Source organism: Leptopilina heterotoma, unplaced genomic scaffold, assembly GCF_015476425.1.
Source record: "Leptopilina heterotoma isolate Lh14 unplaced genomic scaffold, ASM1547642v1 Lhet_95, whole genome shotgun sequence".
Lineage (NCBI taxonomy): Eukaryota > Metazoa > Arthropoda > Insecta > Hymenoptera > Figitidae > Leptopilina > Leptopilina heterotoma.
In genome coordinates, this window is record NW_025111202.1 from 1450956 (window position 1) to 1476068 (window position 25113).

The window sequence follows — 25113 nt, forward strand, 5'->3', positions numbered from 1 at the left end:
TCGGATAACGTCTAAGTAGTTGGAGTGTCTCGTGAATGAACACTGTTGCCCAAGCAACGACTAACCGTTGATATAAACCTCTGCCAAGTAGAAAGAATCTTCCTATTTTGTGCTCGGAACAGCTCGGAAGAAGTGCACTTTCTATGCGCTATACAATCTTGACAAAACGTTATTATTGTTACATTCTGCACTGTAAATTATTATATTAGACAAATTTAAAAAGAAAATTCAATTTTCATAGAGAAGAGTTGCTTTTTTAATATATGTACGTGGATAAAGGGAGAAAAATAAGAGTACGGAATAGAAAATGAGTTGGGATTTAAGGAAGAGAAGGATCGTCTGTACTTTTCTGTCTTTTCCATAATTTGTAGAAAATTCGAAAAAGTGGAAAGACAAACGAGAACAGGAAGGGATTTAAAGTAATAAATCGTACTCTTTTGGCGCGCTCTTTTTCTAGCTTTTCGTCTTGGTCGTCTTTTCAGACATGAAAAGAAGACTTCTCATTCTTTTCCTCCCTCTTTTTCTTACAGGTCTGCCAATGGGGTGCAGTTTGCGCCGAGAATGGAGACACGGCCACCTGCGAATGTCCCACTTGCCCAGCGGAATTTCAACCCGTTTGTGGCAATGATGGCATCAGTTACGGAAACGAGTGCAAACTTCGCCTCGAGGCTTGCCAGCATCGTCGCGAAATTCGCGTTCTGTACACCGGACTTTGCAGTGAGTAAAACCATCAAACAAGCGTCATCTGTCCCAATAAGATTATTATAACTTTTCTTTTCTCTTAATTGCTAATTTCTTTTTTTACATCAACAAAGTCCTTTCAGCAAGAATCAATGAAATTAACTCCTTTTTGTGTGATTTAATGTGTAATAATCAGAATGAAAAAGAGGGCAAGTATAAGAAGAAAAAAATGTTCGTGCTTAGTTTCATGCTAGCGTGCGTGTCATATGAATGGCTGACTTTTCCTTTTGCCCCGATTGCTGAAACGATTAATAATAAAAATGGTCTTTCACTCACCCTCGCATGTTGCTAATGAACAAAATGAGAGGTGCAGAACGTCTACCATTACAAGAAAATTCACATAACAATAGTGTACCATCTTTTTATTTTCATATTTTTCAACAAGTCCTCTTTTTAAATTAGATGGCATATCAAAGTCTGCGTACAGTATGGAAATCTGAAAATGAATAGTCACAATGGTCAGAAACTGTGCAGCACCTGCAATAAATTCATTTACAACGCAAATTCACACATTTACAAGTGTAAATACAAACGGGGCTACATGTACATTTCTTATACAGTATATTATAAAGCGTATTTATAAATTGAGAAACTTCCATGTTCTTAATGTACTGAAACACTTTCTCATATGAACTTTAATGCACACTCTTTCCGTAAGTTTTAAAAATTTATTCCTCTCTCAACTGTTTCTTGGTGACATTAAAATTTAAACAATTTTTTAGCCTGCGAAAGAGAAGATTTTCTAAAAGCCTTAAATCCGTCTCATGCATGTAAATTTCTAATAATTTTTCATGTATGAAAAACTTTGAAAAGTACACTAAGAAATTTTTATTTGTTTTCGTAAGAACAATGTTTTTTAAGAGTATATAAATTATAAAATGACAGAAATGGAAAGTTTTAATAGGGAGAGAAATCTTTTTTAGAGAAAAGGAAAAGTGCATAAAGTTTAATAAAATTTTGCCTTAGTTAGGAAAGCTTGGGTTGTCTTTGAAATTCTGGGTTTCGTGTCGATTCATTTTAAAGGATGTAAGAACGTGTAAACTACTCGTGAAAAGGTCTGTAGATTAAAATATCGTGATGGCGCGACTTGCTTTGCCAGCAACGAGTTGTTACCCGAAGGCATATTATACATATGCATGCAGCAACCACCAACCCCTTTACACCATGTGCAACCACTAGCATCCTTCGAAGCCCCCAGAGATTCACGACGGATTTCAATGAATTCTAAAAGATACTTCTCCAGTCTTGCTTTACTTTCTCTCTCTCTCTCTCTCACTAGGATTTTTTTTTCTTTCTTCTTTTTTCTTTACTAAAATTCAAAGTGCCAAGAGGATTGGGCCAGTATTCTTTTAACTATGAAAAAAATGTTCTCGAAAGCTACTTTATAGTTAACTATTTCTCCGGCTATTACTTTAAAAATTCAAAACGAGAAAAGTGCAATTTTGCAAACTTAATCATTTCAAGTGAAAATTTCAACTTTCGCGATTAACCAAGTTTGTTTAAGCTTCATTTCTCTTAATGAATATTTATAAACTTGCAGTTCAAATTTAAGACGATTCTGAATTTCCATTTTAATTTCGATTCCAGATTATTAAAACGAATTTCGTTTGTCATTGTTCCATTTAGAGTTTAAAAGTTTTGAATCCGATTATGATTAGAATGATTCTTTTCGTTATGATTTTCTCAGTCGAGTCTTTTTTCCCTCTATTATATTCCGACATCTGGGAGTTAATTTCCTTCGAACGGGAATCTTTGTTAGAGATGCAAGGTGATTTAATCTTTAGAAAAAATGCGAACATTAATATTTTTAGATCTTTTCCCAACTTGAGATTTTGTGTCTTATGTTTACAGATGGCTGTGAAAATAAAAAATGCGACTATTATGCCGAATGCGAGAGTGACAACGGCGGAGAAGCGAATTGTGTTTGCCCTAAATCTTGTGAAAATGTGGTGAGTTGAAATATTTTTCCACTAATTTCGCTTTTGCTTTTATTGAATAATCAATCCTGCATTTACGTTTGATGTAAGAGTTTTATTTGTTGTAAGAGTTAAAAGTGAACTTGAGGAATGAAAATGTAGAACATTATTGAAAATAATCAAGTTTGACAGAGGAGAAAATCCGAAGTGAAGAAGTTTCTTTAGAAAGCGAACCATTCCGGGGCTGAGAAATCGAATGACTTCCTAATCCAAAGAGTGCATCCGTAGCGCGTAATTCTGAATTCTTTGGCAGTGGTGATATTCTCTGATGTCTTCCCATGATCGGCCACGTCGCATCGCCTTAGCAGAGAAAGGAAAAGAACTCTCGAAAAAGAATAGAAAGAAATAAGAAAAGGCCAAGTCCTTTACTCGCTTCTTCAGAAGCGGAATTTCTATCTGGTAAAACCGATGAACTCTGTTCACGTTCTCAAAGGAAACAAACACTGTAACTTTCTTAATGGAAGCCTATCAACCTCATCATTCTTTTTTCTTCCGTACAAATCAGAAAGAAGATTATCTTTATTTGATACGTGCCGACACAGGGGTTAATTAATTACCTTTTTTCAAATATACAGGAAACTGTAATTATTAAATAAAACTTGGCACTTTTTTTCAATAACAAACTGATGACATAGCGGAACTGTATTTTGAGGTAATTTTAGAATTGATCAGCAAAAATCTTTTCTAATTCTTTCATCTTCTTTTGATAAGCAGTTGGAGAAGCTTAAGAAGCACTGCGAGTGCAAAACGATTTCTGACAAGTCAGCGATAAGACAGAAAGAAGAAATGGAAGTGAAAAGTTTTTCTCAAAGATTCCAAATTAGACACTATGTGATCTACATCGTCAAAATCGCACAGCATTGGTTTCCTAAGACTGCAAGAGAAAAGAAAAAAATAGTTTTAAAAAATATTCCGAGTGCACCATTCGGTTAAATGATTTTGAAAGAACTTGTATTTTTCAAACTAAAAGCGAATTCAATCAACTCTCATTCAGAGACTTTTTTTGAAATCAAAAATAATTTTAACTGCTACCTACAAAGGGGGTTTCAATTCAATTAAAATTTAGATGTCCCAATCTTTAATAGACAACAAAAATTAATAAAAGAATTTATATATTTTTCCCTAGTTTTATAGTAAAGAATTAAGTAATATTTACGAAAATTCCTGCTTTATCAAATAATTTACTATAATTGTGACGACAGAATTTAAAAGGAAGATCAATTTTTAAGCTTTCCATTCACTTTACAAGCATTTCATTTTTCATTAAGAGACTCCTTAAGGTTTTAAGTAATTTAATTAAAGAAAAAAAATGAAAAATAGTTTAACAAAGCTGCTTAGGTTTTATGGTAATTTCTTGACGAGGTCAGAGCTTTGCTTTTCAATTACAGACGCAGGTTGCTGGTGCCACTACTAAAGTTTGTGGATCAAACGGCATGACTTACGCGAGCGAGTGTGCGCTGAAAAAGGCCGCTTGTGAAGTACAAATCCTCATCGAAATTAACTACAGAGGAGATTGCGGTAAGTTTATAATTATACAACCTTTTTGTTTTTTCACACAAAGAGCACAATAATTGTGTTAAATTATTTAAACATGACAATTTGAAAGAAGAAAGAATTTTCTTCAAGTTTGCGCATTTGTTGAAAAATTTTTAGAACAATGTTCAAGTGTGGAGTGTGAGAACGGTGCCCACTGCGTGGCAGGCGTTTGCGTCTGTCCGCAAAACTGTCCAGACAAATCCGGAGAAATTGTTTGCGGCAGTGACGCGAAAACGTACACTTCCGAATGTGAACTTCAAAAGGCCGCTTGCGAACGAGATCCAAAACTGCCACCACTGCAAGTGATTTTTTACGGGGAGTGTGTCGAGAAATTTCCAGTAGCTGCTCTAAGTAAGTCTCTCGTAACTGGTCCAAGAGTTAATTTTATTCGAGTAAAGTAACTGCATTTCGATGTAAAATATTGTCTCGCAAATTCGTACAACCTTGCTAACAAAGTTTCACTAAAGTTATGCCTTCCTTGGTAAACTAATTTCGAAAACTTGAATCACTTACATTATCGTTTCTGAACTGTTTGTAACTTATTAGACTATAATAACTCTCCGGCTTTGCTAACCTTTGAAACCTCCAACTATTAACCTCGCAGCCACCATGTCCACTCCGGCAATAACTCGAGTAGTAACAACTGTGGCTGAAGTAATCGGCACTCAGGAGCGAGAGGCTTGCAAGGATATTCACTGCGACTTTGAAGCCACCTGTGAGTTGGGACCAGATAAATTTCCAAGGTGCAGCTGTAAATTCGATTGCGCTTCAATATCGCCGGAAAATATGCGCACTGTCTGCGGAAGTGACCACCGAACTTACCCCTCTCTTTGCGCAATGAAGATGGAGGCTTGTCAGAGGCAGCAGGAGCTCAGGCTCAGACCGATCGACCTCTGCGAAGGTTCGACACTTCATCTGCGATTATAAGCTTTTATTTTGCTTTTATTTTGCTTTTACTAAAATTCCCGCTTATTAACGATAACATAATTTCCTGTAAATAACTTAGTTTCAAGCAGAAATGTAGTGGAATTTTTAATTTTCCTGTTAAGCCAACGTTTTATTTCATTTTAATGAAAATTCCATTTTAGAGATATTTTTATCTCAAAAGAGACTCTATTTGTCAAACTAGGTATGGAAGTAAAACCTTGCAATGGAGATCCTCCACTAATTGATGTAGAGGGTAGAGAAATCGATTGTGGAAATGGACCTCAACGGAAAGATTGTCCTAGTAATAGTTATTGCCATCAGACTCAGCGCTTTGCTCGTTGTTGTAAAAAAGGTACTGTTACATATTACAATATTTTTTCTTAATTTCAATATTTAAGGAAAACTATTAATTATTATTATAGACTATACTATAATCTTCGTATTCTTTCATTCATTCTGTCCGCTCTCCGCAGTTTGAAGTTAGTTTTGGTGTATGCTTTTGTTTTTTTTTCTTTAAAAAATATTCTTTCACAAATCGAAAATATGCAGGTATTTTTTCCTCATTCATAATAAAATTCAATTTTTTCAAAAATAAGGAAAAAAAACACCTTATAAATTCTATTTGCCAATTACTTGAAAATATAAAGTTTTGAATGTTTAGAAAATAAGGGAAAAAATGTTCTGTTACATTCTCTCTAAATATACATTAGTAAAAAGGTTTACAAATTTAAATTAGTGACTGCCTTTTTGCTTTTAAATTAGTACATTTTACTAATAAATTAGCAGAAATGACTATTTATTAGTAAACTATACTAATTCAAAAGCAAAAAGTCAGTCACTATTTCGAATTAGTAATTGGAAAATTATTTAAAAATATCAGTAACTTCTTTTTCAAATAAATATTTAATTATTATTATTTTTCCATAGGAATTAAGATTCTCAAAATTTTCAAATTCAAACCTTTTTGAAATTAAAGAACTTTAAAAATATTTGTTATAAAACATGAAGATAGCGATTGCTCCGAGTCGAAGACTCGGAGTGATCGATTTCTTCATTTTTTTATAATAATTAAAGATGTTCAAGAGATAAAATAATTATTTTATATTATAAGAATATTTTTACTGTAACTTCTTCAAAATTATTTTTACATTCAATTATTATTTAAAATTTTAACTAAAATTCATTTTTAAATCAATTTTTATTAGATTATTCTACGAGTATGCAGCTATTTAAATACAAAAGTAAATTATTTATTGAATAATTAAATGTGTCTTAAAATTTAATTCTTCTACTAAATTTTATTACCAAATTTTTATATAATCGAATTCTTTTGACAAACATTAATAAAAATTTTTAAGAATAGTTACATTTTTCAACAAATTCGATTAAAATTGTATTAAAAATAAAATAAAAATAATTAAATGTGTCTTAAAATTTAATTCTTATACGAAATTTTATTACCAAATTTTTATATAATTGAATTCTTTTAACAAACTTTAATACAATTTTTAAGAATAGTTACATCTTTCAAGAAATTCGATTAAAATTGTATTAAAAATAATTGAATTATTGAGAAGAAACTTATAAAAAATTTGTAAATAATTGAATTCCTGTGGAATTTTTATTCTACTCATGAAAATAATTAAATGTTTGCGTACAATTTTATTAAATTTTTTTTTCAATAATTGATTTCTTTTGGATAGTTTTATTAAAATAGTAGAGATATTGAAAATTATTGAAATGAGGAAAATTTTTGTAAACAATTGAATTTTGAAGAAGAATTTTATTATTATAAAGATAATTGGGATTTTGACGAGATTTTTTTTCAATTTTGAACATAATTGAATTCTAAAAATTAAATTTTTTTCAGTTCTTTTAATAAAAATCCCTGATTTTTCCGTGAATTCCCTGTGTCAAAATATATGATTATTATAGTTATAATAATATTAAAACTATATTCCAATTCATATTTTATTTTTATGAAAATAAATTTGAATTAAAAATTTGTACGTTTTATTATTTTTAAAATTGCTGATTTCATTGAAAATTGTATTTAAAAAAGTGAGTAAAAAGTTATTTGTTATTGCCAGTTGTACATTAAACGCTAGAGAACTGTAGAGACAATTTAATTATATCTAAAGGAAATATTGATTAAAGAAAAGTTGAACTCTTTCATATTTTCGAGCGGGAGAAGAAATTTGTTTCTACGCCTTCTTCGAAGCGTAATTACAAACGCTATTCAGACAATATTAAAGTAAAATTCTTTCACAAAAGCTATAGGTGCATGCAATGTATTGTAAAAATCTAAAAATAAAATTAATAGCAAACTTTGAAAAGTGTATTGTATACCGATTGTTGCAGAACAAGGTATTCAAGTTGTGAGGTGTATAGATTCGTGGCATGGTTGTTGTCCCGATGGGAAAACACCGGCTCTAGGACCCGATGGGGCAGGCTGTCCCAGTGTCTGCAATTGTAACAGATTAGGTAGTATGTCTGATGTCTGCGATCCCGAATCTGGCCAATGTGAATGTCGACCAGGTGTCGGTGGCGCAAAGTGCAATAGTTGCATGCCCGGGTATTGGGGTCTCCCCAAAATCAGCGAGGGTCATCAAGGATGCATTCGTAAGATAATAAACAATTTCAACAATAGAATTAAACAATGATACACATTCTACTATAAAGCAGTTTTTATTATCTACTCGATAATGAAACTCTTTTTATACACGTAAAGATTTCTCCTTGTACTGCAAACGTCAAGCTCATGACGCACAATGCACTATTGTCAGGTTGATATTTCATTTCTTATTGTTTTACACATGAATTGCAAGATTTTTTCAAAAGATTTGTTCTATTAAAAATTTTGCCTTTACTGGGAATAATTTTATTAAAATTATAATCAATAATTCTGTCTGACTAAAATTGACTACTTATTTTCAGACAAGTACTAAAAACGAAATTTAATTAAAACAATGTATAAATTAAATATCAAAAGTTCGTAAAGAGAATTTTAATAATCTAAAAACTTTTTTATCGGGAAATTTTAAAATGAAATTTTTCTACCTACCACTAGAAATAAAAATAGTAAATGGAAAAATATTTTCTTTAGCTTGTGGCTGTTCACTGTTTGGCTCAGTTCGTGAAGATTGCGAACAAATGACTGGTCGCTGTGTCTGCAAGGCTGAGATTCGCGGTCAAAAGTGCACCATCTGTAATGATCACAATAAAGTCCTCACACCATCCGGATGCCAGTCAGGTATTTCAAATTTCACTCAGCCAATTTCGTTTTGTCCTCATTTCTTATAATTTTATTGTTTCATTGAGTTTTATGAAGGAGTTGAACATTCAACTCTACAAGAGTTTTAATTTAAAATTCAGTTGCAATAATAATAATAATTTTACTCCCCGATCGTAAAAGGTCGAAATGTCTTGGAATAATTGAGGACCTGATGTAATATTTCTCCTCTTGGTTACATTCGCAGCTGACTCAATTCTGCCTGAAATGCCCGACTCTTGCAACAAATTGGACTGCTATTCGGGCGCACATTGCTCGGAAATTGGCGGTCCACACTGCGAGTGCCCTTCTGCTTGTCCCGCGGACGTTCCTCTGGTCCCAGTTTGCGGCAGCGATGGGCAGACTTACGATAATGAATGTGAGCTACGACTTTATGCCTGTCGTCATCAAGCCGACGTCGTCACGCAGGCTTTCGGTCACTGCAGAGGTGGGTTCACTGAGCGTACACCTCTTTACATAATGCGCTACTAATTCATCGTCACTAGTATTAACCCACAAGTATAACGATAACATTTTAGTTTCGTCAAATACTTTACCCTAACTTTACGAGTGTAAAGTAACTTTACGAGTCGAGACAAACTGTCAAGACACAAGCTGTGTTTTTAGAATTAATCAAGCTATTTGTAAATTATTTTATGTAAACTGTCACTGAAAATAGTTTTCTAAATGCTGCCTGTTAACTCCAACTAACATGATAACCTTTGTAACCTGTAGACTTAATAAACTGTTGACGGTTTTATTAATCCCATGCATATCTTAATAACCCTTTAAAACCCCAAAAAAATTCTACTGTCAAATTTAATTAAAGTAAATGGAGTTAAAAATGTTTTGTAAAAATAATAAGTTTTAGTAATTCTTATTTAAATTAAGTTAACGACTTTAACAATTTCAAACAATCATTTTTCCTTCTTTAATTCTTTTAAATATTCAATTCTTTTCTTTAAAACGAATAATTATTAATTGATAATCCCTTATTATTGAGACAATTTCTTGAACTCTAATAATTTTTTCGAGAATATGTAACGAGATTAACTTTCTAGAAAATCTGAAATCTGGTTATAGGGTAAATGCACTAGTAGTCGGACACTTAAGGATACAATCTTAAATTATGCTTTTTTTCTTGAAATAGCAAATATCTACTGTGTTTATAAGCACATTATTAATTAAAGAAGTTCTTCAGGATTAAAAATCATATAAATTTGTTACAAATAGTTCAGTATTTAATAAAATATAAACATTTTAATAAAAAATTACGAATGCTTTAGTAGTCGGACACTTTTTCCCCTTGTTTCTATAGTCGGACATCTGTCAGATATTTTGAATTTATAAAGTGAAAAAGATAATTTTTTAATTGCTATCTACTGGAAAATGGAATTAAAGCATATTAGAAGTTATTAATATAATATTTAAACCTTATAAGTTTTAATATTTATGATTAATTATCAACAAAACTTTGTGCCACTCATCGCGCTACTCGAAAATGGCTGTATCTATAGTCGGACACCATGATTTTTAAAACATTAAATAAAATATTTCTTGTTTAATTATTTTCGAAAATAACACTATTTTAATAAAATATAAACTTCACACATTCGTTTTGTATACTTTTTAAAGTAATTATCACAATGCATTATTATTTATTTGCCAAAAAACACGAAAGTGTCCGACTACTAGTACTGTCCGACTATACCCGCACTTACCCTATGAAATCTCGGAAATTTCCAGTTAAATTGAAAATAAATTTGCCAGAGATAATTTTCCTTTATTTCAACATTATTTTATTAATAACAATGATATTATTAATAATGATATTAATAATAATGGTATTAATAATAATGAACAAGTAATATAAGAACAAAATAAAAAAGAAAGGATTAAAGTAGGTGAAGAATATAAATAAAACTGTCTTTCATATATATTTGGTAAATTAAATAGTTTTTAAAAATAGTTTCAATTTTTGATCAAGTAAATAAATATTTGAACAAAGAGACCTACGAACGTTGGACTTAATCTGCATTTAATTTTTGATGCACAAAACAGAGAAATGCACTTTGCAGAGCAATAACTCGACCATCAGTTGGTTTCTCGAGCCATTAATTCACCTTTGTAATAGAGCTTTACCAATATTATATTTACAGCTTAATGACAAACTTGAGGAAAGATAACAATAGTATATTCCCCGCCGACACCTCTTCAAAAATGTTTATGTTAACACATGAAGGTGTTAGAAAACAGACTTAAATTATTATTTCTAATAATAGTGTGGCTAAATTTCATTCTCAAAAAATACTTATATTTTTCGGTTTCTTTCTCCAATTATTCAGACTTTAATTTTATATTATTAATCGTTACGTTTACTCGCACTCCTTTGTGTATTTATTTGTCTACTTTCTATTTTTTGCATTATCGCAAAAAGAAACGCTAAAATAGTAATTTTTCCAAGTTATTAATTGAATATTAGATGATTTTAACTTGAATTCAATCCTTTAATCAGTTGACAAGACTCAAATATAAGGATATTTGCATTTAGAAACGATCGTAATTCTCTCTCAGTTCCCATAAGCAAATATTCATTTCCGAAAGCACGGTTCAATAAATTCAGTTGACACAATTGATTTCTTTTTTCCCCAAATAAACCCTTATTTAGTTTATTTAGTTCTCACAGGACTTAGATCGTTAAAGTCAATATTCGGACTCTCGTATAACTATTTAATTGTTATTATTCTTGACGAAAAGCGTTTAAAAGAAAGAAAGAAAGTTTGAGTACCCAATTTTTTTGAATTTTATCTTTTTTTTACTAATAAATGAATTTGAACGACAATTTATTATCTCTTAAATTGTGAAAGTCAAGAATCTATTAAACTGGAAGATTGCGTTGCTTCTTATTTTCAATTCCGCGACTCGTTTTCAGGTCTTCCTAAGTTTGAAGGGGTAGGTCGAATGAAAGAAAAGTCAATCTTTTTAAAAGTTTCTGCTGGACCTTGTGCAACTTGCTCTTGCGAGTTGAAATAAATTAGATTATGGAAGGCCAGTTCCAGGCGTACTTTAGACTTCGAATGGGAAATGCTGTGGAGTTTTTGTATTTCCTGTAACTGAGATTCTATCCAACCGTTCGTCTCTACTTTTCTGTCTCAATGACGACAAAAAATAAATTCTTCTTGTTCTCCTTTCTAAAACTTGAATTTACCTAAAAGGAGTAGATGGAAATTATTAGAAAATTATTCAATTAGTAATTGAAATTCGCATATTTGTTAAATAAAAACAAAGACAAATTGAAAATTTGGTGTTTGGTGAGATTTCTTGTTTCTATTGCAGTTTCATTTTAACGAGGTCTAGAAATTGCATTCTCGCACCCCTTTCCTTTTGAACTTTCTACTTGAAAGTCTTTTCTTTTTCTTTTTTCATTTTTCCGTAAACTGATAGGTACTGAAAATATACGTCGTAAATAAGCAGTAAAATAAATACACAAATGGATGAATAAATAGATCAAGAGTTACATTATAAATGAGTTGTAATAAACGAAGGTGCGGGTACTCTTTGAAAAAGTAATGAAAGTTGTCGACACTGCAAATAACAAGAAAGTAAGATAAAATCGCAAAGTAATTAAATTCTCATCAGTTTCTGCAAACTCTCCCTTTCTATTCAGGAAAGTCATCTTATCGAACAGAAAGAATATTAATCGTATTGATATAGAAAAATAAAAGAGGAAAATTTTTAATGCCAACTTTCATTAGAACCAAACCTTCGCATCAATTCATTAGGAAACTCTTTCCACCCTTCAGTGAATTTAGTCTAAAAATACATTTTCAATTTAAATTAAAATTACAAAGATTTCTTTAATAATTTTAAAGTCCATACATATATATATATATATTTGAAAATCAGTTGAATTAAATATGCGCATTTGTCTAATAAAATTGTAAAAGTGTCACTGCTTAGATCCAACTTACAATTTTCAGATGACCCCTCGGTCAATACGGACTTTCCCGTGAAGAGATACACAGCTGTGCAATTTACTCAACCCGCAGCTGCAATTTCTCCATTATCGAAATCCACAAGACATCTTCTAGTACCCGAACCAGATCCACGGTATTATTATACTCATCGAGCTTACCAAGAAACGATTACAGTCGATCGTAATAATTTAAAGCAGGGTAAGTTTATTTATTTAGAAAAGTGATCTCGCAGGAAACTTGCAAATATTTTGAAACCAAAAGAGCAGTTAAAGTAAAATATTTTTTATTCATGCATGTTTATATATGTTTCATTGAGTTTACTAATTTCCGCAACTAATGAACATAAAAAAAAACCTGTTGTAAATTAAAATTTCAATTGTGAGAATTGAGAAATTAACACGAAATAATAATTAATTTCGTTTGTGAATATATAATTTTATATTCCCACTGTTACATCCAGTATCAAATAATTAAAATACATTTGGTGAAGTTGTTCACAACATTTATAATCAATACTTTGGAAGAAAAATATATTTTGTTCTATAAAAAATTTGTTGTTGTTTTTTGATCAATAATCTGAAATTTAAAGACTACAAGTTTTATTGATTTCGTTAAGAAACATGATTTTTTTCTTACAATCGTTGATCATAGACGTTATATGAAAGCAAGAAAATATATTTCTGATGTATTCATTTTTTCTCTCGGAAAATATATTTTTTGACTTGATTAATTATTCGTGTATGAAATATATGTCTCTAATTTTCAGGGGTAGCTGCGTCTTATCGACCAACACCAGCAACCATAAGAGTAGTGACTGCCTTGTTAGGAGATCTTTGTTCCGATGACAGAGATTGTACAATTGCAAACAGCGAATGCCTTAAAGGAGGATGCATTTGCTCTGACGGATACTCTGAGACGAGCGATAGACAAGAATGCTTTGGTAAAACGAATTTTTAAGTTAAAAAAATCTTTAACAGTAATAGGATTGTCAAAATTAAATTTTCTTTTTCATTGATTTCCAGACAAAATTTTGATTTCTTTCCTTAAAGAATATTCTGATTTACTCTTAAAATTATTAGATACTCAAAAAAATGTTATTTTCCCTGACTTGTGGCAAACCTGAATAATTATTAATAATTATTTGCGCGATAAATAAAATGAAATGACAAATTTGAATGAATTTTTCTTTTCAGCCAATTACATTCCAGTGACGTCGACAGAAGAATTTCGTGCGTGTTTGTCTTATCCATGTCACATGTCTTCGACCTGTATCGATCTCCCCAGTGGCACCTTTGTTTGCATCTGCAAACCCAACTACACAGGTCTACTTTGTAACGAGGAAATTAACAGGAGGGACTACGACATGCCCTCTTTCGATGGCAAGAGTTACGTGAGAATGGACAGACTCAAGGCCTATCACAAATTTAGCATCGAAGTTGAGTTCATAACGTACGCCAAGAATGGAATCATTCTCTACAACCAACAAAAGGCGGACGGCAGTGGAGATTTCGTTTCTCTCGCTATTGTCGACGGGTGCGTTACTCGATCAAATGATTCATATAATTTACACTGATTAACTTTTGAATTAACGCTTTTATTTGTTGTACACAGATACATGCAGTTCAGATACAACTTGGGAAATGGACCCGTCATTCTAACTTCTCCAGAGAAAGTGGAAATGAAAACGTTTCATCGAGTCGCTGCCAAACGGTACCATAAGGACGGAGTTTTAATTTTTAACGATGGCGAAGACGTTGCTGGACAAAGTCAGGGGATGTTGAAGTCTCTGGACCTGAATCACGACAGTTTCATTGGAAACGTTCCGACGAATTTCACAAAGTGAGAATTGAAACAGAAATTAATTTGCAACATTTATTAACCACCATTCGTCATAAATGATTTATAATTAATTAATTTTCAGAGTCTACGAAAACATTGGGACAAATCACGGATTTTTAGGATGCATTCGAAAATTGAAAATTAACAGAATACCCATTGACCTTTATATTGGACACGATAAAAATATTCTCGAGACTTATCGCATTAAGGAATGTGAGGACAATGCTTGTGCGAATCTCCCTTGTCAAAATGGGGCCACATGCCAGCCGATATTCGAGGAGGATCTTTGCGACAATCAGGAGTGTGAGAATCTCGAAAAGAAGAGTAAGGGTAAAAGAAAAAGTGAGAAGAACAACAATATGAGCATTATAAAGTGCAAAGGTTCTCATTGTACTCCAGTAGAGCAGAAAAGAGCTAAGAAGAATGTCAAAAGAAAGTGTTCATCGTCAGAGTGCGATTACGATTTTGATCTTGATTTCAATAACTTTGAGCATGAAAATTACGCTGTTTCGAAATACGAACCTCCTGAGTATAAATGCATTTGTCCTCCTGAGTATACAGGGAAAAATTGTGAGCAGTCCTTGGATCCTTGCATGGGTGAGCCTTGTCAACATGGAGCTACTTGCGATATCTTGCCCCAGGGTGGATACGTCTGCAAGTGTCCTCCGGGGAGAACTGGAGAGCACTGCGAAATTTGTAAGTGAAACATTAATTATTTATTTTCGTGAAAGAAAGCAAATTCTTAAGAGCATTTTTCTCAACAGTGGACGCAGAGTTGACGGAGTTTCATATTCCGGAAATGAATGGTTATGGATTCCTGGAGTTGCCTTGTTTGGACGGTGTCGCTAAAGCATTCTCTATCGAACTTTGGTTCTTGACGAAGGCGAACGATGGTCTTCTGCTCTACAATGGTCAACTGAACAACGGACGAGGCGATTTCATTAGTTTGAATTTAGTCAATGGAAAGTTGGAATTTAGATTTAATCTTGGAAGTGGAATAGCTAACATTACATCTCCCGATACTGTGTCTCTCAGTTCTTGGCACTGTGTAAGAATCAGTAGACTTGGCAGAGAGGGGTTATTACAACTTGATGATGGAAATCTAGCGCGAGGATTGTCCGGAAGTCCCTTGACTGAATTAAATCTCGAAACTCCTCTCTACGTCGGAGGGGTCAAGTAAGTATCCAAATTCTACATCCTTTTTGATTAAAAGATTAAAATGTATTAATAAACATTTGTCTACGCAGAAACTGGGGAGAGGTTCACCGTCTCTCAGGAACCTACAAAGGACTCCAAGGAGCAATTCAACGATTAATGATAAATGGAAAAACGTATCAAAATCTTGCCGTGAACATCACCCAACACAATACCGAAATCTACGACGGTCTTCCTTGCCCCAAAAACGAAAATCCATGTCACAATGGTGGCGTCTGCTTGCCTCTCTTAAACAGTTATCTTTGTAAATGTGCAAATGGTTACAATGGCTTACACTGTGAATTCCGTAAGTACATTTCTTATAATCATCAGCAAAAGCCCTGAATCACTTGTAATACAGTTTAATCACTTTGAAACAGTTATGGGTTACGATATTTCCAATGGAGAAACTGTGGACAGACCCGTTCGTTTCAATGGAGAAAATTTCCTACAATTCAAACATCGATTCGGAAGAAGGTAACGTGTATCAAAACTTGATAACAATTAGAAATTTAGAGAAGATTATTATTTTCTGGAATGATATCAATACTTACAGTCATTAACAATTAACCTAATAATGGTTTCCTGATCTATCTAACTATCTAATATGAAAACTAATTCTTCTAATCAGTGCTAATTCTACTAATATAACACTTGGGGAATATATCGACGATTCCTACTCCGATTACGACTTTGAGGAAGATGTCGATTATGAATATGACAATTATAACTACATAGAGTAAGTTAAAACTCGCTTTGCGGACACGGTAGTTGATTGCTCTCATACTTGGAAATTCATTTTTTTATCTACAACCTCAATTTATAGATTCTTTTATTATTTTCAGACGAAGGGGACAACAGTCCAATAAATTCGAATTAAGAGTAAGAACAACGCATCCAGAAGGACTGATTGCTTGGATTGGAAGAGGAAAAATTGAGTATTTAACATTAAGCTTGCATGGTGGATACGTTGTTCTTTCCTACAAAACCAAACACGAGGAAATATCCTTAACGAGCAGAGTAAGTAAAAATTATTTACACATTTTCCATGCAGCAATAAAAAATCATTTTTCGTTCGACAGGAAAAAATTGACGATGGCGTATTTCATCATATTCGAGCATCTAGAAGACGAAAAGCAACTATTATACAAATTGATGACGAGACTCCAGTAAAGATGTCAACAGAAACAACAGTCTTAATGACGAATGGAAAATTATTTATTGGTGGTAAGCCGGGATTCCACGGGATCAAGGGTTGCGTGACGGACTTTGTCGCTGACAAAAAAAGAATTACCCTGACGAGGAGAAAAATTGAATTTTGCCACGACAACGACGTATGATAGTGAATCAGCAACGACCAATTCAATGAATAAAATTTGAGGGATATTTGGTGGTTTTTTGCTCTCTCATTGGAAATGACTGTTGAACAGCAATTAGCAAGAAAGTATTATACGCAAACCAAATGTTCTCCGACCTTAGAATTCTCCAAGTCGTTCTCAAAAATAATAAGTCTGATAATAATCGATCGACTGTGCCTAGTAGCCTAACCGATTTATTGAGATTGAGGACGAGTTTCAAGTGCTACGTTTTCATCCAAGGACAATAATATATTTTTAAGAAAAAGAGCTGAAAACATTTTTCAATGTTTGAAAGCAGATATTTAAATTATATATATATACAAATAGTGAAATATAAATATTAGATATTAATTAAAGTTTAAGAGTAATTTTTAAAAACGAGTATTAAATATAAATATTAAGCACAAATTATAAATAAACAAATAAGTATATAAATATATATATATATATATATATATGAAATGTGTAATTATATACAAATTAAAATTAAAAAAGTATACGTACAATTAGACTCAAGTAAGTAAGTAAGTCGGCAGAAAACGAAATGAATAGAAGGAAGAGTGCAAGAACCCTGCTGACGCACCTAAAACGTTAAGATGCCAAGACTGACTAATATGAATGAAGAAGAAAAACTTAATCAGTGTTATGTTTGAGTGTTCAGTAGAGAGATTTATCACTGTGGATTCCTTAGATAGAAATATGTATTTTAAATGACTGTTGATTTATGCCAGTAGAAACCACATTGTTTAAGGTAGGCGAGGCTTTTTATAAAAGATCGACAAGAAAATAATAGTTTATACTAAAAATGAAAATGTAGACGGTGTAGCTAAATATTGATATTACATTCCATGCAATGGACACCTGTCATAAATAAGTCATACTTAGGAAAATTCGTACACACCTGTTACGTATGCTTTAAAAAGAGATTAACAATTATTATCAATGCATTAGGAATAGGAATAATGAAATGGGCGCGCAAGAAGAAAGCAGGTATATTTGTCTGTATATTGGTCTAAGTGTGGAGATTGTAAATATTATAGCTTCAATCGTGAAAGACGATTTATCATCGACAGCTTATAATATGTATCATCTATTTAACAATCGTAACCAATTGTCATCGCATAAATTATAGTCAATTCCCTGCTTAGCCATTTCATTTTTAGCAGCGTTTTCCATCACATCACATCGATCCTTCGTGTTAAGTTCAATATGCGACTGATTATTTTCTAGCGTATTTTAATGAATTTTTAAATTAAGAAAATTATTAGTCTCCCTGTTGATTGCTCAAAGCATTTTTAAATCTTTATAATATTAACTTCCATTCAGTGTTTTTCCATAAAATTATTTCTTTTTTCATCAAATTTCAATTTGTTGAAAATTTGAAATTAAAATTCAGTTTTGAAACGAAAATATTACGGGGATGCGATGCAGTTTTTGATATGCACTTTTTTTAATTATTGTGACCGACAATCAAATTGTCAAGTATCACTATATAGATTTTCCGTCGTATTTTTAGCTGTCGTCAATGTTTAGACATTAAATGTTAAGGAAGAAAAGAAATTGACTTACTGTAGAATATATTGTAATCTATCAATTCTAATTTACTGAGTTGAAAATGAATCATTAGTTTGGCAACAGCTAAAAAAATTACCTGACCGAATTTTCGTACATATCAGTTTATTGAGTCTGTGATAACATAGGCACAAATTTCCCTATTAATATTTTTCTTTCAAAACTTTTATTCTTTATTCGAACAGTTATACTTGACAAAAACATTTTTTAAGGGTCTTGTCCTTGATGAGAAATTCTGATTCTAAAAAAATTGTTCAATCTTTTGATAATATTTGGTAAATTTAAACAGTATATTTATATAAGTCAACGAAACTGTTTTACTAAGTATTTTAATTGATGAAACATTTTGAACCCCTAAACATGAGCGACATATTTATACAAAAAAGAGCCTATATTAAACATTGAGATTAAAAATCTCATTGATTGCAAATAAATAATTAATAAATAGGTATATTAGTAATGCAATAAGTTGTGCGCGCGTGTGTGTGTGTGTGCCATGTTTTTGAATGAGTAGGAAATAGCTTTGTATAAAAAATTTAGGAAAATCGAAATTTACGGTGTTTGTATTAAAAGTCAGGTCGAACGACAAATTGACCTTTCGATGCCATAATTTTTTCTCAAGCAATAATACATATCCTGCCAATAAATTAAAATTTTTATCCATTTTGGTGATCTTTTGAACCATATCTCTTCTTGTAACAATGCATATCATTTATATCTAAAAGACCAATTCTTTACCTTCAAAGACTTCGAGTTACCTATAAGATACTCAATGGAGAAAGCTGAATAAAACGTTATATTAAATCGAAAAAAAAACGATAAGCGAAAAATGTCTTTGAAAATGATTGCCTCAAATCGATTCTCTAAAATGTCTCGTGATCCTAATTATATAATTATTAAATTGTAAATAGAAGGCAAAACATTTTTGTTTCAAGTAAAATTACAAATTGAATGATAAAAAAAATTGTTTTGAGTATCAATAAAGCAGAAATGTTTTCCTTTCTATTTTCATCCAAAGAAAAAGTTGAATAATACTGCCATTGTAAAATTCCGTAATTATCATCTAGTTACTACATAGAAATTATACCTATACATTTGTAACAAATGAAGTTTGCATTTTTTGCATTTTTCTAAAATGCAATTCAACTTCTTTTTTATCGAAAGAAAAATTGTTAATTTCTTATTTTTATCATCGAATGCAAACACTGTGAAATATTACTTTTTAAGTTTTGATGATGAATTAATTAACACCTGCTGCTGTGCAAGAAATATGCCGCATTGTAAATATTAAAGCAATACATAAATTGTGCGATAATTTTTTGTCTTTATTAATATCCGTAATCTTAAAAATTTATAATTTAAGATACTCTTTTATAAAACCAACTTCTTATTGCTAAAATTCTATATCACATATCAATCGATTTTTACACTTTCATTAAATATTTACACAACATTTACAACTAATACTTTCATTCCTTTCAAAATTCAGTCATCTTCTTTTTTTTCGTTATAAAAAAGTTTTCCGACATTTTTTTGTCCCATGACATCGTCAGCTCATAATACATTCCTTTAAGCGAATGCTTTGTCAAAAAAAAGTTTAGTTTTTACAATTGAAATCTTTATTAACTTTTGGGCACGTCTTTTGCCATTTCCTCCAACCTTTGCCTGAAAATTTCCCGGATTTCCTTGATGGGTTTGGTTAGAAAAATTGGCACATTGTCATCTCTTCTCTGTAAAAAATTTAATTTATTTTGTTATTTATTCTAATTTAAAACTTAAAATTTCTAGTCTTCTGATTTTTTTAATTCAAAATTCAATTGCTTACCTGGAACAAACATTCTCCTTCGAATTCGACGAGTTTTTGTTTTCTGGCCCTGAGTAGGAGTCCAACGACTTTGTCATTTACGTATGTATAAATATTGAAGAGATCGCCAAAAGTTATTGCTATGACATCTGGATGGTCCCGACAAGGTGTACCATCGTGATTGATAATTTCACACAATTCCAAAATTTCCTTATAAATATGAGCTGAAGCTTTGCGGCCTCTTATGTCCGAAAGAGATCCAGCAACTGGTCTATAAGTAAATAAAATTTAGTTTATTTCCATTAAATTAATTAGCATAAATAGTTTTAGAAGATTGTTACAAAAAAAACCATCTCACCTGCCATATTCCTCTTTTGAGAATGTAGGTTTTGCAAGATTTAAACCTGAAGTAAAGGGATTCTTAGATTGACTACTTTGGTGATTACTGGCATGTTGGTTGAACATGGCCACTTTCTCTCCTAGAGATTCCTGCAAACAAGAATTATAATAATATATTACAAATTTAATAATTAAAAAAACGTATTATTTGAATTCGCTAATATTATTACGACATTATTGAAAATGAATAGTTTCTTGTAAAGCACAAGAAACAATTTTTAAACTTAAGACTCGAAACATATGACAAGACTAAATGCAATTCAAACGACTTTAGTTCAACTTGAAAGGTTTCTAAGTCCAATGTTATTCGTCAATTTAAGTAAAAAATATTTTATTTAATTTCGTAATATTATTAGGTAGGTTGCAAAATTATTTATAATAAAATGAAATTTCTTATATTTTTCTAATTTTTATTGGAAATTTCATAAAAAGAACGAGGTCTATATTTTACACGTGTCATTATATAAGAAATTTATTCTTCTAAAAACAAACTAAATTCTTCACACACAAATATCTAGATATCATATTCAAATACGAAAAATAGTATTAAATGTTTCTAGTATCTTATAGATTTTGAAATGGAATTTTGGAATACGTCCAATTTATCAACGTTAGCAGATTAGCCCTGACCATAAAAGAGATTTTGATGGCACATTGACAACTTTTTTTTATCTATATTTTAAACTATACTTGTGTTCAATTATTTCCTTCTTTAGAAATTTGCAAATATAAAATAATCAATTCGAAAACTTGCATTAAGAATTCATTTTTGTTTTTATAAAAACACGTACTCGAGGAACGGGTAATTAATAGGTACATTTAATAATTCGTTTCTAAATTATCGGTTATTATTAATCTACATATTTATGAATATGAAAATCGTGAAAATATTTAAAAGCAAAATCGTTCACCACATAAAAAGTAGAAATAATTTCAAACAAAATAAATAACAAGAGATTTAAATAAAAGCAATATGACATTCTAATAAATAAAATAAAATAAATAATGAACTTTTCGAAATGTGATACTCACAACAATCACCTCAGACATTTTTCTTCTATTATTAAAACACAACTAACAATAAATTATTAATAACAGGTACAATAAATAAGTTGTAAGTAAAAAATTGAAGTAATACTGTCACTGTTTTATGAGAAATATAATTTAACTGAACGTTGGATGATTTTGAAATGAATACTACACTTGAACGAATTGTTTTATAATTATACTAAGAGACACACGGAGTGAATAAATACAGCGTCGCGACGCCAAGCTTCTTTATATAAGAAGCTCACGACGTCAAAAAGCTCCCACCAGAAATTTTTAACTCGTCCCGCACTTTAAAATATTTGCATACTCTGTAAAGCTTTTTTTCTAACTAATAACTGTTTTGACTTTCTGCCAAAAAAACGTCTCGCTACGTCTGTTCATTCATTCATACCACTATAGATATATATATTTCTTCAGAAATTTGCTTCCGCAAAATCATTTTTTATTTTCTCTTTAGTTTTTTTAGAATTTTTTTTAAAATGAAAATATTCTAACTATAGGGGAGAGTGGGGCAAAATGGGGTAGGCGGGTCAAATGGGGTACCTCTGTTTTTCCATGATAGGTACTTTTAATTTTTTTATCCTCGACATATATCATTCATGTTGATAAGAAACTGTTATTAATTATGAAGACATTCCAAAGAAAATTTTTTTTTGAAAGTTATACAACTTTTAAGTTTTAAGCAAAAAAAATATGAATTTTTTTCAAAATTAAAGTGCTTACCAAACTTTTTGGGATAATGCATTTAGTTTGGCAAGTGTGGGATCTTTTTCAGCACTTATTCTAGAGTAATTTCCAATAGAATAGATTGTTAAATTGTTTACAATAACTTGTAAACATTGCATTTTGTTTTAATATGCAGTGTGGGGCAGAATGGGGTACCTAAGTGTGGGGCATGCCGGAAGATACGCCGCTTCATTAAAACTATTTAAAAACATTATATTATGCATATTTAAAGGTTTCCTGCAGAAAAATCGATATTTTTGCTTCGAGGCATTTATACTATTGATGTTTCATTATCAATATATCGATATTTTGCAATATCCATGTTTTTTTTGTTAAATTCTAATAAATATTACTTGTTTTTTCATAATAATGAAGAATCCTACTTTGTGTTTGTATTTATAATCTCATACAACAAGAATTTAATGAATTTTGAAAAAATATTCAATGTTTTGTATAGTTATTTGATGCCACCCCATTTTGCCCCACGGGTGGGGCAAAATGGGATTTTAGCACTTTCTCAGAAAATACGATATAAGTTCTTTCAAAAATTTTTTTCTCCGCTATTATCATAATTTCCTCAAAGCTAAGTGTACAAAGAAGAATTCTGAAGTTTAGCTGAATCGATTTATTCGTTTGGTTCTCTGTAAACAGCCAATTTCAAAAAGGTACCCCATTTTGCCCCACTCTCCCCTAGTTTAATATAATTAAAAATAAAATCTCACAAATCTTTCAAATTGCGTTAATTCAGCATGAGCTATCTTGATTTAAGACTTCCTTTCTGACTTAAAATAAGAATTTTTACTGTGTCGAAACACCTGAATTTTTTAAAAAGTAAATTATTGCTCTTCCATTATTTAAAAGTTCTTATAAGTTATTTATAAAATTTTATATCGAAATAATGTCATTCATCTGTAATACGATTTTAGAAAATTGTGGACAATTGTGGAAAACTGTCAGAAAGCAAAAGAATACACAAGTTTGTGTAGTGATGCTTATAATTTTGGCAGATTTTCACAAATTTCTATTTCTACTTGACTTTTGTCAGTTTTTGAGAATATCGCACGCGACAATAATTTAGTATAATATAACTGCGTACTAATGAAATTCCCCCGATAATTTATTACAATTTAAATATTCATATGTTCGGTAAATAAATTTCTTCGGCAATATATATTGCTTCAATATTTAAACATTTTAGCGATTATTGCAAAAATGATTTTTCCTTTTGAAACATTTTTGCGAATTTATGAATAGTTGAGAAAGTATAAATCATTTTTTGAACACTTGGTTGGAAAGTGAGAGATGCATTTTTAGCAAACCTTATAAGGCGAGATATCAAACGAAAGTTCGGAAGTACGAAATTAGAGTTTTGCGTCACGTGCGCTTGAATGAAACAGACGTCACTGAAAGCGTGGGCCCCTCAATAGTAATCTAACATTCCTCAACGCACTCTCATTCTAAAACTATTTCAAAAGCTACTAAAATTAACTTAGATAATTCATATTCAAAGAATCGGTGGTTGTTTACTTCTTTTTTATATACTCCAACGCACGTCATCCACGCGATGACAATATTTACATCCGCGAGACCATTTTACCTGAAAAGCCTTGGCGCCTTCGTTCTTCTTTGGAATTTAAATATTCTAAATATTACATATAAACACTTTTTATTATTAATAACATTGACTAGCTGAATTCAGGTGGTTTTTAAAAAAATTGAAAATATTTACTATAAACAAGGGATACGAACAGTGCTTTAGTCAGACCAGAGTTTTTCTTCAATTATTCACAATAAATCGATATCGTTCTTATTTTTAAATATACATTTTCAAGTAAAGATTGTAATTATAGAAGCACTTCCTATTTCGTAAAGTATAACAAATTCTATTTTACTTTTTAATTATATAAAAATAAACAATAATAAGGAAAACAAACGAGAAAACGTCGATTATATTATATATTAAAGAAGTGCGCAACAAATTTATATTTTGGCACGAAAAATGAACGAATGGAGTATATAATCAAAAATGAGTCATTCCAAATATCTCATTGAAAAATCGACTATTCCTTTCAGAAAATATTTAAGCATATCAGAAGAAATTAGCGCTCAAATTTTTTTTTTTTTAACAAAACTCTTAAATCTCAAAGAATTTTATTTTCTGAGGGTTTTGCAGATATGTACAATATAGTACCTACAATATAGTACATATCTGCAAAAACTTGAGAAAATAAAATTTTTTAGATGCAAGAAAAATAATTTAAGATTTTTGAACCCATTTGATCAGCTTTTACGCACCCGGATTCTCAGCAAAAGAGAAGTGTCACGTGTATATATTACAATTCAATCGAAGGTTTTAGATTGATGATTAATAATTATTATGTTCAAAAATAAAATTCCTTTATTGTACTAAAAATAATTCTTAATTCTATATTACAAGGTGAATAATTATGTAAATACTAACATTTTTTAATACAATTAAACATTTTACAACTTTTAGGTATAATCGTAAAAAATTAAAAATACATTAGGCAAAAGTCGAAAAAATTAAAAATTAGTAATGTATATATAGTCAAGATTTTCCTAATCTAAAGTATGTGATGAATGTAAAAATATGGCACAGTTCCAAATTGACATCCGGTTATTTACATCTATAGCATTCACTTGTGACTAACATTCTTTAGTTTACTGTGCCAACTATTAAATTGTTTGGAAACATTTGACAACGCAACTAATAATGTCAACG

At 30.9% G+C, this 25113-nt stretch overlaps 2 protein-coding genes across 14 annotated transcripts in view; one reads left to right on the forward strand and one right to left on the reverse strand.

The window, feature by feature from the left end:
* Positions 1–17177, forward strand: part of LOC122512123 (agrin-like) — a 196109-nt gene extending 178932 nt beyond the window's left edge. For 10 of the 12 annotated variants that reach the window (XM_043627784.1, XM_043627777.1, XM_043627782.1 and 7 more), the window contains 20 exons: positions 531–717; positions 2593–2690; positions 4106–4235; positions 4371–4604; positions 4858–5154; positions 5383–5532; positions 7542–7802; positions 8287–8433; positions 8660–8899; positions 12432–12626; positions 13195–13368; positions 13622–13961; positions 14040–14267; positions 14350–14963; positions 15032–15443; positions 15515–15768; positions 15842–15938; positions 16093–16200; positions 16307–16481; positions 16544–17177. In XM_043627784.1, the coding sequence (XP_043483719.1) occupies positions 531–717; positions 2593–2690; positions 4106–4235; positions 4371–4604; positions 4858–5154; positions 5383–5532; positions 7542–7802; positions 8287–8433; positions 8660–8899; positions 12432–12626; positions 13195–13368; positions 13622–13961; positions 14040–14267; positions 14350–14963; positions 15032–15443; positions 15515–15768; positions 15842–15938; positions 16093–16200; positions 16307–16481; positions 16544–16801 (4599 nt within the window). In that variant the 3' untranslated portion in view covers positions 16802–17177. The remainder of the gene's footprint in view (positions 1–530; positions 718–2592; positions 2691–4105; positions 4236–4370; positions 4605–4857; positions 5155–5382; positions 5533–7541; positions 7803–8286; positions 8434–8659; positions 8900–12431; positions 12627–13194; positions 13369–13621; positions 13962–14039; positions 14268–14349; positions 14964–15031; positions 15444–15514; positions 15769–15841; positions 15939–16092; positions 16201–16306; positions 16482–16543) is intronic. The other 2 variants (XM_043627781.1, XM_043627779.1) reach the window with 2 other exon arrangements.
* Positions 17178–18888: 1711 nt separating this feature from the next.
* On the reverse strand, positions 18889–21854 carry LOC122512129 (actin-binding Rho-activating protein-like). Of its 2 annotated transcripts, none has more exons than XM_043627798.1 (4): positions 21636–21854; positions 20554–20684; positions 20217–20466; positions 18889–20121 (listed from the first exon to the last, which is right to left on the reverse strand). In XM_043627798.1, exons 1-4 carry the CDS (start codon positions 21642–21644, stop codon positions 20014–20016), a joined length of 498 nt encoding a protein of 165 aa, XP_043483733.1. In that variant the 5' UTR covers positions 21645–21854; the 3' UTR covers positions 18889–20013. The 2 variants fall into 2 exon arrangements, with proteins under 2 accessions (XP_043483733.1, XP_043483732.1); XM_043627797.1 differs by having other exon boundaries at positions 21627–21854.
* Positions 21855–25113: the final 3259 nt, after the last annotated feature.